At 42.2% G+C, this 19,101-nt stretch overlaps 1 protein-coding gene across 2 annotated transcripts; it reads left to right on the top strand.

Annotated features, from left to right (window-relative positions):
- Window positions 1-35: 35 nt before the first annotated feature.
- eea1 (early endosome antigen 1) lies at window positions 36-17,857 on the top strand. 2 transcript variants are annotated; one of them, XM_086298280.1, is made up of 30 exons: window positions 36-183; window positions 3,153-3,230; window positions 3,355-3,467; window positions 3,581-3,635; window positions 3,722-3,787; window positions 3,896-3,926; window positions 4,001-4,105; window positions 4,309-4,430; window positions 5,872-6,027; window positions 6,679-6,693; window positions 6,943-7,059; window positions 8,221-8,559; window positions 8,980-9,129; window positions 9,489-9,608; window positions 9,887-10,090; window positions 10,258-10,458; window positions 10,600-10,713; window positions 10,932-11,087; window positions 11,202-11,341; window positions 11,435-11,765; window positions 11,839-11,940; window positions 12,028-12,222; window positions 12,384-12,566; window positions 12,707-12,892; window positions 12,967-13,098; window positions 13,326-13,511; window positions 13,598-13,836; window positions 14,886-15,006; window positions 15,123-15,221; window positions 15,311-17,857. In XM_086298280.1, exons 1-30 carry the CDS (start codon window positions 160-162, stop codon window positions 15,431-15,433), a joined length of 4,203 nt encoding a protein of 1,400 aa, XP_086154406.1. In that variant the 5' UTR covers window positions 36-159; the 3' UTR covers window positions 15,434-17,857. The 2 variants fall into 2 exon arrangements, with proteins under 2 accessions (XP_086154406.1, XP_086154407.1); XM_086298281.1 differs by lacking the exon at window positions 6,679-6,693.
- The last annotated feature ends 1,244 nt before the right edge of the window (window positions 17,858-19,101 follow it).

The following is a 19,101-nucleotide window of genomic DNA, read 5'->3' as shown; positions in this document are numbered from 1 at the left end:
GGTTGTGTATCCTCCTGGTGCTGAGCCATCCTCTCCATGACCCGCCCATCCGTCGCTGCTGTTCCCTGAGTCCGGTCAGGTGTTCGCCGTTCACAGACGTAAACTTGGCATTTTGAAAACTGTCAGGATTTCTTGACGGGACAAAACACAATCGAGGCTATGCTCAGACGGATACTGCAAATGGTAAGCTATCCGGGGGACAAAGCAATCATCGGGATCGATTTTTGTTTAGGCAACTGGAGATGTTTTCCTCAGAAGACACAGGCCTGTCTATGTCTGGTTTCGTGGTGGAGACGAATGTTTTGATACAAAACGTATCGCTGATGGGCGGGTTTACGTTTAGCTAGTGAGAACTGGTAGGCTGAAAAAGTTCCTGCAGGTCGGAGTGAATACATCGAGCGCTCCTTGCGTTGGGCTGACACAGCTAACCATTAAATGCTAACTTGGATAAAACGAGCATGCTAAAGTGGACAGGAATGAAACTAGTCTGTGGATTATAATATACTTAATTTTATACCTCTTAAGGGTTATTCCATTATGGGAGAGCTTTAAAATCTGATATATTTAGTCATTGACACAGTTTCTATTCGTACTTTCCGTTAGCTAGCTATGTTACAGGAGTAGGTAGGTTAATTCATCGTCTTCTCGTCACATGCTAACAGTGACGTTAGCTACCTACTAGTGTTGGGAAGTGTTGTCATCTGGCTCACCACAACGTAGAAACACGCGTTTTAACCAAGTAAACACAAAACTGTTCATGCTGGCAGGGTTAATTAAACTGGCTGCTTGTCTTTAAAGTTAATTGTGAGAGTAAAGAGCAGAGGTCAGCTACTTGGCTAGCTTCTTAGAAGACTACATTTACCACAAGGCATCGCTCCTCGCGTTAGTTTGTATACATTAGTTAGATCACAATACCCATTCCGTTTTTATTTAGGTCGGTACATTTTTAAAGCGCTTAGTACTGTTTTGTTCTGTGTTTTTACACATTATCTGTAGCCTTGTAATTATTAACAGCGAAGCTGCAAGGACGGGAAATTGTGAAGGCAGAAGAGGTTAAACATACCTGGAGATCGTGAACAGAGAGGTCTAGATAAGTGTCAGGGCTGATTTGAGACAGAAGCATGGCAGGAAGACTGAAAAGTCCTATTATAAGATGGTAATAAGAGACAGTGGGACTGACAAAAAGGCCAGGTTGAGTGGTTTGGAGACAAAGTTAGAGAGGAAAGGCTGATATAGTTTGGATATGTTGAATACATGCAGGGGGTTGGTGCAACAGAGGGGATAGTATGGATAGGGTAAGATGAAGGTAGATGATCCCCTATGGCAAGTCCTAAAGGGAGCAGCCAAAATAAGAAGTAGCAGCTTTGTAACCGTCACCACCTTTTGGCTATTATTATGGGTTAATAGGACTAAAGGGAGACATGCTCTGTTTAGAGAAGACAGCTCACATCTCACCCCTTTTTATATAAGAGAAGTTGCTTTTGAACCACCTTATTTACAGAGTCATTAGACACTCAGGTAATTTGATAGGTTCAAATACTTATCAGGCCACAAGATACTGATTGCAGTTCATTTTATACCTTTGCCATATCACAGTTGCAACACCACCCTTGACCTTAAAGGGATTTCAACAGGTTTTAACAGCAGTTTAAAAGATGACAAATATTGCATTTCCAGTCCATTTCAAAACAATGTACAATAATAATCCCACTGGTAATGCAGTTGCTATTATTGAAGAAGGCCTGTAGTATAATACAGTTTTGTATATTTTTAATGTATGTATATTTATTTTTGAGGCTAGTAATATTACATAACACACACACACACACACACACACACACACACACACACACACACACACACACACACACACACACACACACACACACTATTTGTTGAACTAGGGTTAAAGGTTGCTCCGTAATGCAACCCAACCCTTAAGTGTTTTGTCAGCCTTTAAACAAACTTAGGTCAGTCTTTGCTGAATGCCCAACTTGCACAAACACTAATTTTGACCTCTTTCATTCATGTCACCTGCACCAATAAATCCTTTTTGTGAATGGAAAACCTGCGGAACATCTAGCTAATGTGTTTGTTTTTCAGGCCAGTGGGCTAAAGCCTTGCACATTTCATGAAGTCACAGAAAATTTGTAAACACATATGTTAAATAGTTATTGATATGCAATAACACAGGAAAGGCAGATAGTCTAGGTAAATCATTGCTGCTTTTAAAACTGAATCTGTGACCGAAGCATAGCCACACTAGCACCACAGCGTCATATATGGGAAATGCTGGAAGCACTGATAGGAACTGTACAAGGAAAGTCAGTCTTGGGGAAATTTTAAAAATATTTCCTAGCCAGATTACAAAGTGTGCTCCTGACATGACACTTAGCATTGAGATCAAATAGTTCCTGCTTGGTTAGTGGATGTTGTTTCTCACAGTCGAGGTCCTTTCTTTTCGTAACTCCAGGCAGCTTTCATGTGTCTCTTGCTAGAAAGGCCTCTGCCTTGCCTCTTTATCATGAAGCCCAGGTGCCCGATAGCTTAGTTTGGCCTTAGCAGTTAGGGCTAGAATGACTCTTGGCGTTCTAAAAATCTTCCCTTGAAGAAGTGTCGAAGCTCCAGATCTGTGCCTTAACACAATCCTAGATCCAGGCTCTGTAGGGTGTTTTAGTTCCACATGGTCAGGTTATGCACTGGTAAGCACTGTTACACAGTAAGAAAATTCAGGGTTTGAATCTCCTGGTTGGCTGGGACCTTCCTATGTGGAGTTTGCATGTTCCTCCTACACTCAAAAGACATGAATGTTAGCTTGGCTGTGGAACTGATGAAGATAATTCGCTTAGAAGTGCATAGAAGAACTTACTGAATGAATGTATGGGTAAATGTGACTTTAGGTTCTTTAATATGTCAGACTTTACATAGACAGATATGTGCCTTTGCCAGAGATTATTAACTACTATAAATATTACAGATGAAGAGAAACACGAGTCATCTCAGTTATATTTAAAATCTTAAAACAAATGGTGTTGTTAATGCTTATAACAATGTGATTTCAATAGATCACAATGTTATAAGTTATGGACTTTTAATTTTGTCGCGTTGAGGTATTGAGCTTCAACATAAAAGTCTTATTTTCTGTTCACCAGACTCCCGGGAAGGGAGGGTCTCAGAATGCAGAGTCAGAGCAGCCCAGCACCGACCTTAACCACGATCAGACATCTGAGGTAATGTGGATGCACTTTGCTTTTAACTGAGAACTTCTACTTTTGTTTTTTCTTTTAGTTTTTGCTGTTTTTATGTTTTTTTTAACTGAAGCAGTTTTCATTAATGGCATACTTCTGTGTGCAGGGCTTCATCTGTCCTCAGTGCATGAAGTCTCACAACTCTGCAGAGGAGCTGTTCAAGCACTATGAGCTGTTCCATGATACCGGAGACCTCCCTGCTCACGTGGCCCCCACTAGGTGAGATTAGCGTTTCTGATCAAAGCATAGAGACTGACCTCAGTACGTTTGTGGCAGTGTTTAATTTAGTGTTTTTTTTTTTTAATCAACATGGTATTTTTTTTCTCTTTTAGGGAAGACCTCACAATGCTGCGGCAGGAGGTCCAGGACCTGCACACTTCTCTCAAGGTATAGCTGCGTTTAAACTGTACCTGTTAGCGAGCGGTGTAAATGATTCTGCAAACTTGATTTATGAGTGTGTTTTTCATGGTTAGGAGGAAAGATGGTTCTCTGGTGAGCTAAAAAAGGAGTTAGACAAAGTCCAAGGACACCTGAAGCAGGTAAATGCTTCAAGATAAAAAAAAAAACATGTTTTAATGAAGAGGTGACTTTGTGAATATAAAACATGATGCTAATGCAGTGTTTCTCTCATTCGCTCACATCCGCAGAACGATGGGCAGATGAGCGCGGATGATTCAGGTAGGGGACCCTTAAAGTGCACGTGTAACTACACAGCAGATCATCAGTCGCTAATATGTCATGCTGTTTTTCAGTACTTGAAAGGAAGCTGAATGAAGCTGAGACAGAGAAGTTCAACATCAAACAGATGAAAGACCTGTTTGAGCAGAAGGCTGCCCAGCTGGCCACAGAGATAGTAGGTTAGTGTTCGGCCGGACAACTGGGAGGCCTGTGTCTGTGGGTCTGCATCATCATTTATTTATTTTCCTTTTACAAATCCATTTGACCTTATTCAGAATTTTTTCGTTTTTCAACCCAGCCTCAAGGAATGAGTATTTTCCGGGATAAATCTGATTAAATTTTTTCTTTTTTTTCCCATTTTTTCCATCACTGAATCCAACAGATTTGAAGTCCCGTTACGATGAGGAGAAAAGCCTCAGGGAGGCTGCTGACCAGAGATTAGCCAAGTTGAACGAACAACTGCAGGAAGCGAAGGAGGAGAACGAGCGACTCCAAACAGAGCTGGTACAAGAACACGCTCCAAGTGTCTTTTGTTATTTATTCTGTTCTCTCGAGTAAATGTTTTCTTTAGAGTTTGACCTCCACAGTGATTTCAGTTTGACTCTGAGCTGTGTTCCTGAAGGATCAACACAGGCCCTGTCCACACATTTGTCAAAGACATGTTGAGAAAAATGGAATCTTAAAAAACTTTTATCACCAAAAAAAGTGAACTGGCCTCAGCAATAGAGTCGTGTGGTTCAAACGTACAATTATGCTCATATTCCTGTGCCGTCTGGCCTGAACAGGTGTTAACTGTTCCAACTGGTTTATGGAAGCTTCACCCAAAAATGCAGCTAGGTCCTTTTTTTTGCGTCTCTACATCATTTCGTTGGATTTTAAATCAAACTATCAATATGTGATATAAGTGAGACTTACAGCTTTAATTTAAAGGGCTTAATGAAAAATTTGCATTACCTGTTTAGAAATGACGGCCATTTTTATTCATATTCCCCCATTTTCATAAGATCAGAACAATTGGAAAATTGATAACCAGCTTCATGGTTCTCTGATTATTCCACGACAAACTAAGCAAGTAAAGAATCTCGAGTTGATTTCAGGCATTGATCTTAGCTTTGATAGCTTTTCATTCGAACTCTCAATATCAGGTCCATAGAGATTTTGGCGCAAGTGAGGGAGGCTATAATTAGGTTTAAAAACCCAGATAAAAACATTAGAGCGAGAGTAAAACTTTTAAAAGTGACCAAATCAACAATCTGGTACATTCTTAAGAAGAAAAGAAGAAACACACTAGCCAGCTCAAAGTGCCTGAAAGACCACAGAAGATAGCTAAAGCTGATGATCGCAAATTCATTCTTAGTTTAAAAAAAACCAAAACTTGGCAACATCTAACCAAGTCAAAACATTCTCGAGGAGGTAGGAGTATCATTGTCAGAGTCTACAATCAAGTGATGCCTTCAGGAGTATAAACGCAGAATGTTTACAACAAGGTGCAAACCACTGGTTACGCTCAGGACCAGGAAGACCGGAGTAGACTGCTCTTAAAAAAATCCAAACAAATCTTCGGCCTGATGAAAACTGAATGATGGGAAGAGAAAAGTTTGGAGATGGGCGATACAGGTCACGATGTGAAGCAAACAATTGCTCTCAAACATGGTGGGCACAGTGGTATGGCATGTGCATGTATGGCTGCACTTCAGTCACATATTGACAATTTAAAATCAGCTATCCACTAATGGAACTAACAGTAAATTTAATCCTAAAACCACTGAGCTGTAGACTCTTGGATTTACTGAAGTCAGAACATGGTACTGGTGCTGTTCAAAAGCATTTTAAAGTGTGCACGCCTGGTGAATTTCACATAGCTTTTGTCTCTTGCTGGACTTGTTGTGACCCGGTCCTTTTTTCTTTTTTTTAAAACATAGTGTTTTTTTTCTCTGCCCCCTAGCTGCAGCGACCGGGCGTTGAGGATGTCGAGGTCCTGCAGAAGGAGCTGGTCCAGGTGCAAACACTGATGGACAACATGACCCGTGAGAGGGAGGAAGAGTCAGAGCGCCTCAAAAACCATTATGAGCAACTGCAGGCTAATTACACTACCTCAGAGGTTAGAACGCCGAAACACCTGTTGTGTTTGACGCTCTTGACTGTCACAGTCACATAAAAACGATTGTTTTCATTGTCTGTGTAAATATTTGAAAAAGTTTAATTTGACTTACTTTTCACAGTTCACCAAAGACAAGAAACAGTTTTGTAATAAGTTCTGAAAAAGTTCAGATGTTCTTTGGGCTTTGTGCCTAATTCAGCCTTTAATTAATGCATGGTGAATAATTCAGCCCTATTTCCTGCATTTTTCTCCCAGAAGGAGAGGACTATCTTTAGAGCTCTATCAGGCAGCCGCGGGCCCTGAACCTCTCCTTCTGCAAATGATCTTAAAGACCTACTCATATTTTTTTACACACTGAAAAAAGCAGATTTTGAGAATATTTAGAGGTCTGGGTTTTAATTATATAATAGCTGTCAGATATAGTTGACGAGGAGCGCTGTTAGGAATTTGCCAGCTGTCTCCAACTCGCTGTCGTTTTAGTATATTAAACACGTTTGTGTGAAATATTCAGATTTTTATTCTCTCAGCTCAGCAGCTCTGTGCTGCTGCTTGCTGTTGTTTCGTGACTCACTTTTGTCCCTCTGTCTTTTTCCCTTTCTTCCTTCTGCTTCTCACACACTGCACCCCTCCGCAACACTCACAATACTCAAGATTCGTAAACTGGAGGTAAACAAGTTGGCCCCCAAATTTAGTTTCATTTCTTTGGAGCTTTGTTTCGTTTTTGTCTGAGGTTTCTTTACTTTTATTAGTCTGTGAATTTATTTTATTTACTTATTAGCTTTTGTGGAAGTGAAGCCTGTTCATTACTAGTCTGTGTTTTATTTTATGCCAGTCCTTTACAGTGCTGCGTCTGTTTCGTCAATATACATTTGTCTTTGAGAAAGAGTCTAACGTGTCCTTTTTACTGGACTGCAGATGACCATATCCCAACTGAAGGCAGAGCTGGAGAAGGGTCCTCAGGAAGCAGCCGTCTACACGCAACAGATTCATGAGTTGCAGAGCAATTTGAATAACTTGCAGCAGCAAAGTCAGGTAACACACGCTCACCACACCAGAACCAAACAGCTACAGCTGTTGTAGCTATTCTGGACGAATAAGCACAGGTGCAAACGTGTCTACTTTTACATCTGTTGCACTGCAAGAATGTGTAGGATTTACTTTTTCCCACAGTAACATTACTCAGTCTCAGCAGCTGCTGTAAACCTTCCTCTGTTGCTCAGCATCAGGTCTCATCACAATACCCTGCTGTCACCAACTGTCTTTGACAACCCAGATATGTTGGCAAAACTTACACGCGGCACTATAATTAAACCAGCGCTGCACTGCAGGGGTGAAATGCAGTCACAGGTAACAGCACTGCTGCAACGGGAACTGGGGAAACGTAGCCAGAGATTAAATTCTCAACAGCAGTCCTCCAGCCTTCTGGTAAGAAGGGGATTAGAGAAGTGGATCTCCAGCACGTTGCCACTGCCCTGTGCTTCTCCTAACAACAGGACACCCGAGACCTGATACAGATATTTGTCTCATGAGAATAAAAAGGGGCAAAAAAAAGGTTGAGCAGATGGTGAGAGACAGGAAGTGGGGAGCAAGAGGAGAAAAGCAAAAACACGGAGAAGGAAGGAAATGCATAAATGCAGAGTGGGGGTCAAAAATCTAACGAGGGTTCTTGGATGTCTGTGAAATCCAGATCCCCTGTCACTCTTCCTAGTTAGCGGCATGCTTCACTATTAACAACATTATTTTTCTTTGTCGCCCTGTTGCCAAGTTTGCAGCCGGAGCAAGTGCTGTGCAGCTCTGTGTTGTAAACCATCCTCTAGAAATGGCATACCTCACTTTATTCTTGACTCTTGACAGGCCACTGTTCTTTTCCATTGCTCGTAGCACATGAGGTCGTGCGGGGCGGGGTGTGTTCATGACGTGGTGCAACTCCTATCACGCTAACGGTTTTAATTTAGAAAAGACAAATGGTTCATGTTCCGCTGTGACTTAATTAGCGGCTGTAACATTATCAGTCTTTTTCAATAAGACCCTGCTCACTGCCAAGAAGTAACACAAGGCAGTCATTTTTGCTTGCTCTTGTTTTGTCATTCACAAGTTTTGTTCAATTTATGGAAAAACTTCACCACCATAAAGGCCAAATGTCTTGGCATAGATCGCATAACTGACTGATGTTGTCTTCTGTTATACTTGCAGAGCCTGTCTGAAAAGCTTGCACGCAAGGAGAAGGAGTATCAAGATCTGGAGGAGCATCTAGGGGCTGAGAAAGCTTCCAAGAAGGAAGTCCAAGAAAGCCTGAGGGAAAGGGAATTAGAAGTGCAAGAGCTGCAGGCTCGGGCCACAGGGGCTGAGGCGTCCCTGCACAAAGCCCAGATGGAGGTCTCAGAGAGGGCTGAGGAGGTGGCAAAGTTGAAGAGTGAGATTACAGAGCTAGAGGTGAAGCATGCAGAGTTAAAGGTTGAGAGGAAACAGCTGGAACAGCAGCGGGAAGAAAAGGAAAGCCAAGGTGCTCAGCAGCAGACTGAGATCAGTCAGGTGAGTCAGGCAGGCAAAGAAGTCACAAATGCTTCTGTTGTTAGAAAGAGTTGGAGAAGAAAACATCAGAGGCTCTTGAAAATGTGCTTTTGCATACATTGTCTAAAACGTCTCTTCAAAACATGAAGTGCTTTTAGATGAACGTTGTTGCAAATTAGTATAAAAAAATACACTGAATATAATTTGCTACTTACATTTCAGTTACACACATAATATCGTGTCAAATATTTTGGCTGGGAGGGTGAAAAAAACAGACTTAAACCATAATATTGGTTTAAAGTGCAGCAAAAAACATGAATAAAAAAACGAACACAGTAGAGTTGATTTTCCACATCTAAATATCTGGTATTTCTTGCTCTTGGACTGTGTCATCCTTTGTTATCTACTTTACTCTTTACTATCGTCTCTGCGCTTTTCTAGCTGCATGCCAAACTGTTGGAGGCAGAGAGGCAGCTGGGTGAGGTGCAAGGTCGATTGAAAGAACAGAGGCAGCTGTCGGGGGAGAAACTCAAGGACCGCGAGCAACAAGCAGCCGACCTGCAGCTCAAACTCTCCCGTGCAGAGGAACAGGTGGGCATCTGCTGGAGCTTTAATGATTCTTGTAGGGAAATTGGGAATTGGAAAGAGCGAACATCAGAATATCTGCAGATAGAGTTTTGTGCACTGAAAAATAGTCAAATATACTTTTGATTTGTTTATTTGACTAAAATTCAGGAAGGAATCAGTGATGGACAGGACAAAATACCCCCCCAAAAAACAAAAGAAAAAAGCCCACACACAAATCTTGATGAAAGAGTTAGAAAGGTGGTGTATAATTTAGAGGATTGGTTAACAAATGGTTAACAAATTTACCTGATGTTAGGTGTATAGGCAAAAAACAGTGTGAAAGCAATAAAGTTAGTAATGATGCTCATTTGTTTTTGCCTCAGTTGAAGGAGAGTGCCAGTAAGAGCACAGACCTGCAGCACCAGCTGGAGAAAGCCAAGCAGCAGCACCAGGAGCTGCAGGCACTGCAGCAAAACACCAACGGCAAACTCCGCGAGGCGCAGGTAAGGCTCCTCTGTAACCTCTCACCTCAGACATTTATTATATCGTCAGTAAGCACAAAGCATAAAAAGACAGCTGTGTTTAAGATTTATTAATTTGAGTATTTAACTGAAATCACATTTAATTTCATCATGATGGAATAAGATTTTATTTACGGAAAGATTCAGCTCAAGTCAACATTTTTCCATGTGTATCACATCACAACCCCAATGAAATAAAGGATTTACAGTTTTAAAAAAATGAACGAAATATCAAAAGTCTTGTTTGTCTTGTCATTTAGAATGACCTGGAGCAGGTGTTGCGTCAAATCGGAGATAAAGACCAGAAGATACAGAACCTGGAAGCTCTGCTTCAGAAGAGTAAAGACACAGTGAGCCAGCTGGAAGCTGAGAGAGAGGACCTGTGTGCCAAAATCCAGGCCGGGGAAGGAGAGACAGCTGTCCTTAACCAGCTTAAAGAGAAAAACCATGCACTACAAGAACAAGTGGGCACACACACACACACACACACACACTCTTCTAGATTGCCTCACCTCATGTCCTTTACTGTTGTATAGAAGGAAAAAAAACATTGCATCATATAGAAAGACCAGCATTGAGCTCTTAGTCATTCCCCGAGTTTATAACTTTTTTTCATGTGTGGGATTTAAAGGTAACGCAGTTGACAGACAAGCTCAAGAACCAATCAGAGAGCAACAAGCAAGCACAAGATAATCTACACAAGCAGGTCCAGGAGCAGAAGACTCTGCTCCGCTCGGCCCAGGACCGAGCTCATACCCTGGAGACTTCAGTCACTGAACTCACCACCCAGCTCACGGAGAGCAAGGAGAAAGTGGCCCAGTTGGATACTCAGGTAAGCCTCTGATAAACGTGTCTGACTGTAATGTGTTGATATTGATATAGGTGTGTTGCACACGTGCTGCTTAACTGATCCAAGCACACTACGTTGTGTCTTTAGTTTAAATAGTGAGAATAACAGATTGTTTTTCTGCAGCTGAAGGCAAAGACAGAGTTGTTGCTCTCTGCAGAGGCAGCTAAGGCTGCACAGAAAGCAAACCTCGAGAACAGCCTGGAGTCTGCCCAACATGCACTACAGGACAAGCAGCAGGTTAGCTTCCTCTCTGTACCACTGGTGTTAAAATTTGGCTAAAGCGCCCCACTGCTTCCTTTGTAATGTGTCATATTTCTTTCCTTTGAAGACCGAAACAGTGAAACACAGTTTTCACAGTTTCATTTGACTTTGTGCTTCTTTTTTTTTTGTCTGTTCCACCTCTGCTCAACTTTTTATTGCTGCTGTCCTTCACTCTGCCTTGCTGTCCCTTTTAGGAGCTGAATAAGGTTCAGAAGAACCTGGAGGATCATGGCCAAAGGCTCAAAGAGAGACAAGAGCAGTGCACACAACTAGAAAGCAGTCTGAAGGAATGCAAAGACAAGCTACTGGCCTCAGAGCAGCGGATAGAGCAGCTGGAGGGACTCGGCAAGGTCTGCGTTGAGTTCTCGGTTTAAGAGATTTATTTTTGATCTGAATGATGTAACACCTAGAAAGTGCATCCATGTATTGCTTTTATAAGTTAACGTGGTTTTTTATTCTAATAGAAATTGGAGTCACAGGTAGGGGAGATGCAGGCTGCACGGGATCAGGCGCAGCAGGAACTGCAGCAGCTGCAGAAGGAAAGTTCGGAAGTTAAAAAGAAAGCCAAGGAGCTACAACGCTCGCTGGAGACTGAGAAAGCAGGGTGAGAGATTGTGCTTTTTAGTTTTCAGAGTAACTGTATTTTACTGATTTTTCTGTGTTTTATTGAATAACCTCCTGTCTTTCCTCTGCCAAGTGCTACAAGTCTGCAGGAGGAATTAAAGAAAAAGGCAGGTACCTTGAGTGATGTCCAACAGAAGCTAGCACAATCCGAGCAGGGGATTGCTACTTTGAAGGCAAACCTGGAAAAGGTGACCCAGGAGGGAAAGTCTCAGCATGCAGAGCTGGATAAAAAAGCTCAGAGTCTGGCAGCAGAGTTACAAAAGGCCCAAGAGGGAAAAAAGGCTCAACAAAAGGAGCTTGCAGCTACTCAGGAGAGTCTCGGAAAGGCTAACAAGGCACTGAAAGAGAGTCAGAGTCAACTGGACACTGAGAGGAAGAACCATAAATCAGCTATAGAGGAGAAGGTAGGTTTGGTTAATCTGCAGCCTGTGAGAAATTCTAGGAAACAATTACTCACATGATTCCATCTCTCCCCAGGATAAGTCTAATGAAAAAGCAAGACAGGAGCTTCTGAAAAATAATGAGTCCATCACAAAGGCAATGAAGGAATCCAAAGAACAGCTGGAGCAGATGAGAGAGGTAAGCGTCTAAAAAGAAAATGCAATATCAAATGTTATAGACTTTAAAATCCAACACATAAACATCTGTTGTTTCTGAAACTGTCAGTCAGAGAAGCAGCTGAAAGTGCAGCTGACCTCATTAGAACAGCAGCACACAAAGACTCGGGAGACACTGAGGGAAAAGGAGAACGAGCTGGAAAAACTGCGGACGCAACTGAAGATGACCCAGGGATCTTTGGAAGAAGAGATTAAGAAACTGAATGGCCAAGTGACAGAGCTAAAGGAAGCTGGTGTCAAGAAAGTAAGTACTGTCTTTAAACTAAGAAAAGAGACAAGCGTTGTACATCTCCTCATTAACATTGTGGTCAGTGTTTCTATACTGAAACAAGTCATTCTCAATGAGTTGAGCTTTGTAACAGTGGACAATCCATCACAGTCTGTTACTTTAACTGTTATCTCCAGGCACAAGAAGAAAATAAGCTGAGGGCACAGGTGTCAGGGCTCGGCCAGGAGCTGACCTCCGAGAAGAGCCGGACAGCAGAGCTGCAGAAGGCCTTGGAGCAAAGCAAGGAAAACATCAGTAAGCTTCAGTCTGACGTGTACGGAAAAGACTCTGAGGTTTCTGCCCTCCGTCAGGATCTCAAGGTACATTAATGCAAGCGAGACGAGGCTGTTATAGTGCAGCTTCAGGTGATTCTCAGTCTCAGATTGAAATGTATTAAATTATACTCACGGATTTTGCAGTGAGTGATTCTAAGTGACTTTCAAACTTCTTCTGTGTGCAGGCGTCTGAGCAGAAACTGAGCGTGGCTCAGGAGGAGCTGGCTGCTAATCAAACCCATCAGTCAGGCTTAGAGTCCCAGATCCAGGACTTGAAATCAGCCCGTAGCTCGCTGGAGCAGGAGCTTGCCAAACGGGACGAGAAGCTCCAACAGAAGGAGCAAACCCTGAAGGAGTTGCAGAAGCAAAAGGTCTGGGAAACTATTAACACCTAAATGTTCACAGTTATCAATTCATTTAATCTAAACCGTGCCAACTGATTCAGGGTCAAGTTAAGGAGGAGCTGGACAAGGAGAAGAGCAATGTGGAGGAGCTGAACAAAGCAAAGAGTGTCCTGGAGAAGAACAACAGCAGGCTGACTTCAGAGTTAAAAACGCTAACAGAGAAGAGCGAGAAGGTCAGTCACGCTGCTTAACAAGCAGCAGTGTTTGTCTTAAGATTTAAGATATTAGATATTGATATATCTCATACTGATATTTCTCATGTTGGTGTGTCAGGGATGCCGCAAGGCAGCATTCTAGCCAGCAATTTGACATCATAGCTGTGAAGAGATCACAGATGAGTTATTGCTTCTTTTGTCACTGAAACTTGACCAATTCGATGCCCATAACTGTGTCTTCTCAGGAGCTCGGCGAATTGCAGGAAGCCAAACAGCTGTTGATCCAGCAGAAACTTGAGCTGCAGGCTCAGGTGGAGGCAGCACAGGGTGCTCTCAAGCAGGAGCAGAAGGAGCACCAGACCACCAAGGACGGCAGGAGTGAGAGGGAGGAGCAGCTCCTAGCTCAAATCAGGGACGCTCAGGATCAGCTGGTAGGCTCCCAAATCCCAAGAAATACAGTATTAGGCGCTTCCCTTCTTATTCCTTTCTCTGACACGGTCAATTCTTCCATCAAAAGGCAGCAGAGAAGAAGAGATGGCAAGAGCAGGTGAAACGTGGGGAGGAGGCAGAAGCTAAGATGGGTTTGCAGGTGACAGCCCTGAATGAAAACGTGGCCACGTTGAAGAGGGAATGGCAGGGCAGCCAGCGGAGAGTCAGCGAACTCGAGAAACAGACGGATGAGCTGAGAGGAGAAATCGCTGTGCTGGAGGCCACCGTGCAGAACAACCAGGACGAGCGACGGGCTCTTTTGGAAAGGTGAATTGATATTACTTCTCTTTGACCTTTGACACTTTGCTTAGCAGAGATGCTATAAACCCTGAAAAGGTATGAAATATCCTTGACCGCCTTGAAAATTCACTGCTTTTAGAACCATTCACAGTATTTTATTGGTCATATATTCAGTTCCAAGAAAAAAGAAATAATACTGTATATGTTACCATCCTCAGTGCTTTATAAACTCTTTAAACTCCATAAGTTTAAATTGGCTCAATGTTTTTTTATGCACAGCAAATCAAAAATAAGTGGGAAATTCTCTAAAAGGAAAAAAATAATGAACAAAATAAATATCAGCCAGCAGGTGCAAGTCGAAATATATCCACTTTCTATAATGTTGTTTTTTTTTAATACACCGAGAGCTTGTCTTTGTTAAATTGCCTACAGATCAGTTTCAGGGTGAAAATGCAGTTATAACAACAGAAAGATTGTTGAGCTGGACTGAATAAAACTCCACACTATGAAAAGCTGATACGCCTCATTTCCAAGTAAAATTCAGTAGCTGTCAACAACCAAGGATGTACAGGCACAGGCACACTTTCTAAAATGCAGGTTTTATTATGCCCCCAAAAAGATGCAGATAATATCCAAGAAACATAACCATGAAAATAGGCTATTTTAAGAAAAAGTGTAAATAAAAAAACAATCCTTCTCATGGCGTCACAGCAGATGGTTAATTCGATTTGGTTGGTCTCTGCACTTAAACCATTTCCACTCCCAAGCCACCCACAGGCTGGAGCAGCAGACAGGTAGCAGATCAGCTGCGTGGCTGTGGATGTGACCATCACGAGCTTCAGTCATGCCTTACAAATGAAAACATGTAATTGGGCCCATCAGGAACTGAATGCTAAACTTAGCTTATAGTAGAAAACTTTAAATGATGTTTAAAAGCGTTTTATATTCATGTGATGATGTAGTTATAAAAAACTGTCACACCTCCTAACAAATGAAATCATCTTACCCATTTAGGAAATGCATTTTGAAGCTTAAACCATTAAATAAGATGACGTCACTCTACGGTTGTGTTTCAGGTGCGTGAAGGGTGAAGGTGAGATCGAGAAGCTCCAGGCCAAAGTGGTGGAGCTAAGGAGGAAACTGGATGACACGACGGCTGCCATGCAGGAGCTCGGCAGAGAGAACCAGTCGCTTCAGGTCAGCACCAAAACTCAGAAATTCTAAAATAATGAGATGATGAAAAAGGAGGCTCTTTATCATAGCGATAAAGTTAGACGTTGTCTGATTGTGCCAGCTTCTGTTGATCCTTTTAGATCAAACAGTCACAGAGTCTGACCAGAAAGTGGGCTGAGGATCATGAAGTGCAGAACTGCATGGCCTGTGGGAAAGGCTTCACCGTCACAGTCAGGAAGGTGGGTATTATTTTTGTTTTTAACCCATAAGAGAGCACGTTTGAGTCGTTCCTTACCCTGAGCCTCTCTTCTTCTCTCTGAATGTCCAGCACCACTGCAGACATTGTGGAAACATCTTCTGTGCCGAGTGTTCGTCAAGGAACGCCCTCACTCCATCCTCTAAAAAGCCAGTACGCGTGTGTGAGACATGCTTCGAGGAGCTCCAAGGCTGATTTTCTTTTGTTTTCCCCCCTCTCATTTCTTTAACCCTACTTACCCGCCCACTCCTACCTCCCCCCATCCCTACCCTACCCTTCCCTTCATCCCTACCCTACCCTTTCTATTCCAATGGGCAGAAGAAAGCATGTCTTTGTCATTTTTAATGTGCACTATAAAGGACAGACGCTGTGCAAAGACTCCCACCTGAATGTGACCTCTGACTCTGGTGTGGAGGGTAACGAGGAAAGGATTTTTGCTGAGGAAACACCGGAGCCGTGCGATGGGTCGGGGTAGGACTGGTTGGGATTGTCTGTATCTGTTTTTGTGCCTTTGCTACTCCTGTGGACTGCCAGAGAGCGGAGACAGTGAAAATCAAAACACCTACCATTTCTTTTAAGTTCGTATCTCACTAGTAAGTTATAAGGCATACGTTGTGAAATGTTTGGCATCATATTTGTTAAGACACTGCAAAAGTGAGTATTGTAAAAGTGATGTTGTAATCTGCCCTGCAAAGGTAAATGCAGTTAACTAGTATTTGCTTTTTATCGCTACAAAGCTCTGCAGCAGGCCCATCACAAAGATATGTGAGTTCTAATTTTGTTGCAAGAAAACTCTTAAAAACTTAAGCGATCTTGCATTTTTTTATACGTCACCTCTCAAAGTGTAAAAAAAAACACGCACACACTTAGTTGCTGGCAAAACGAGGCTGTGAAACCCTGTTGGGTTCAGGATTTCAGCAATCTATAAAAAAAAAGTTGTCTGCAACACTGCGCAGTGGAAATGATTAAACATCCTTCTAGGGATTTTTAATCTTAAAAATCAGAAAAACCCTCCGTCAAAAGACTCGTGCACCAGCGTGTTTCTGTACAGACCTTCGGATCAGTTACTGCGCGTTTCCTTTGTGCGGCAGAGCGTTTGTGAGTCTGTTGGATTTAATGTATTCATGACCAAAGAATGTGTGCAGCAGGAATACAGCCGAGGTCTAAGCCCTGACTTTGTTTCATTTATCAGTATTTTTCGACGTGTCGTCATTTTTAAGTCACGGGGTTGCATATTTTTATCTTGAAAACGGCATATGTGGCAATCTGAGAGGCTTTTTTTTTTACGTGAAGTCGTGTTTTTGTTTTGTTGTGTCCTGTGCCACATTACTCTTAACGTGTTATTTTCTTCAAATCGTGGTGCTTTCTGCAGACTTAAAGGTGCCTGCATGTTAACTTTTTTTTGTTCCTTGCTGCTTGTCTCCACTCAGCAGCACTGACCTACTGGCTGGAGTTGTGTGTTTTTGTATGCGTGTTCTGCTTTCAAGCAATAACTGTGGAGGCGCGTGTGTGTGTGTGAAGTTGCTGTAACAGAGTGTGTATTTTAGTGTTAGGCCTGCTGTGTATGCTGAAATGCACTGTATGAATGTCGGCTGCTCAGAATCTCAGCTTCTCTCCGGCATGTTGCTCTTGGGGGCTTCGGTGCTGCTTTCAGGAGCAGCGGTTGCTGACGGCTCTCTGTCCAACGTGTCTGCTGCTGAGGACAATGTCAAAGTTGATTCCTGCTTTGTTTAATTTATAATTGTTGATCGCTCCTGGTAAGATCTTTTGTGCAGTTGTCAGTAGACTGGAGAAGGTCACGATGTAACAAGCAGCTTGCTTCAGACTTACTACGTTAGCTCTTATGCTTGTATGCTCATTACAAAAGAATGTCTGTCTCAGTTGCCATCTTTCAAAAACACCAGTCTTTTTGCTTCAGTGGTTTTGTTATGTCTACCTCAGATTGGCCCAGGAAAAGCACTATTTCTAAATGATAGACATCACAAATGTTGTATCTCTGCCTGCATTCGATGAGGGATTTTGTGACTGATCTATTATAGTGTACAGACCCGAAACTCTACAGAGATGATTTGCACCTTATCGTATTCTGGGCTTGTTCGTATGAGAGCTCAGCTACAAACATAGGACCACCGACTTTATACAGGCTTCGGCATTTCTATCACCGCTGTACTCAACTGCTCATTAATACTAAGGCTGTCATCTTTGTAAATGTTTGTAATGAAAGAGAAAAATAAAATCTATATAACACTCGTGGGTGTAGAAACATGATAACGGTGAAACTGTGTGGATTCATCGGCGTCTTACTCATTTTTACCAAACGGCACCACAAACGTGAAGACACTGAATTGTGGCTTGCTTTGTGTTGCTCTCACTTATCATGCATGATGACTTTACTGGCCTGTGGCTCACACGTTTCTCCATTGTTTAGTCATCATATTTGGCGGTTGTGAAAGTGTGTTTTCACGCAAACATCCTGCACGTCACCGCTCGCCTTTAGCAGCGTCGACGTGACTTTGGCTCACTGAAGCTGGATGAGGGAAGTGATTTATGTTCACATGCACCAGATGATTTTTCTAATTGTCATGGCAAACGTAAAATAAAACCTGCAGTATGTTTGTATCTTACCGTGTCATGTTTTTGTCGCTTTGCAGGAATGATTCTCGAAGCCTCTAAAAGCGCTGAAGTTTGAGAAATGCACACAGCACCAACAAACAGCAAATGACTGAAAGAGCAAATCACATCTGAACCCGATGTTCATTCAGTGAACATTTCCCACTACACTGATTAATCAAGTAGTTTTTTAAATGAATTCTGGATGTTCTTCCATGCTGTCTCAAATATCGAATCCATGCTGTGATAAAATACAGAAAGTCTGAAACCACCCCTCATTTCTTTATATTTTGCTAATATAATTAATATTCTTCCTCTTCCAGGCTTTCTGGAGGTCTTTCAAAGTTTTCCTAATTTTCAGTCCTCTCCTTGAACCTGACAATTCAGACAATTTTTTTTTTGTTAAGGAACTTAAGAGTGTGCTATGAATCATTCAACCATAAAAAGGGCTGAACCAGTGTAGTATCTACAGCTAGCAGACTACTTGGAACTTGGCATATCTTGGATGCTGTGCAGTATGTCCTTAAAAAGATGAGTGGATGACAAAAGAAGAACAGATGGAAAATCCAGCAAATACTGGATCTGGCACTGGTGAAGGGTGGCTGTCAAGAAGCCATTATTAAGGAAGGCAAACAGATAGAAAATGAGTGGTAACGGGTCTTGAATCCAAATTTTCTTTTAGTTTATACGTATTGATGACAATTTGAAAGGAGCTCAGGAGAGAGGAGCGGCAGTGAAGGTCCACAGCCATCTGTAAACCACGGTGGAGGCTGCATTTCAGCCAGTGGTGTCTGAGATCTTGTCAGAATTAATCGTACATGTATTATAAATGCAGGAAAATACCATCACCACCATCTGCTATGCAATAACACCTGGAAAGCATCTAATTGGCAACGGCTTCATTTTTCAGCATGACAATGATACATACTGTCAGTGCAGTAAAACCATACCTGGATATAAAAACAAACCTGGACCTCAACATTACTAAAGCAGTGTGGGATCGTCTGCACAGAAAATGAAACAAAAGTGAGAAACATCAAAAGAAGAGCCTTGAATGTCTTTCAAGAAGCCTGGAGAACTGTTCCTGAAGGACTGTAAGAAGTTACAAAAAGCGTGCCTAAGAGATCAAGCTGCAGTGGTCATACTAAACTTTCAAGCTCTTTAGAATGCACCTATATCCTATTTTTAAAATATTAAATAATTAGGGGTGGCTGAAGACTTTTGCACAGTACTGTATGAAGCACTATAAAACA

Source organism: Aulonocara sp. 'chitande type north' Nkhata Bay, linkage group LG7 (assembly GCF_057382095.1).
Source record: "Aulonocara sp. 'chitande type north' Nkhata Bay isolate Kocher_YH1m ecotype deep benthic linkage group LG7, A_spYH_male_GT1.1, whole genome shotgun sequence".
In the NCBI taxonomy this organism is placed as follows: domain Eukaryota; kingdom Metazoa; phylum Chordata; class Actinopteri; order Cichliformes; family Cichlidae; genus Aulonocara; species Aulonocara sp. 'chitande type north' Nkhata Bay.
Note: the sequence above shows the minus strand (reverse complement) of the source record. Positions and strands in the feature narration are given on the sequence as shown.

Coding starts and splice junctions, on each gene's coding strand:
- eea1 (XM_086298280.1), top strand. CDS start 160: ATGCTCAGACGGATACTGCAAATG. Junction 3,927..4,000: donor GATGAGCGCGGATGATTCAG/GTAGGGGACCCT, acceptor GCTGTTTTTCAG/TACTTGAAAGGAAGCTGAAT. Junction 9,130..9,488: donor TCTCCCGTGCAGAGGAACAG/GTGGGCATCTGC, acceptor TTTTTGCCTCAG/TTGAAGGAGAGTGCCAGTAA.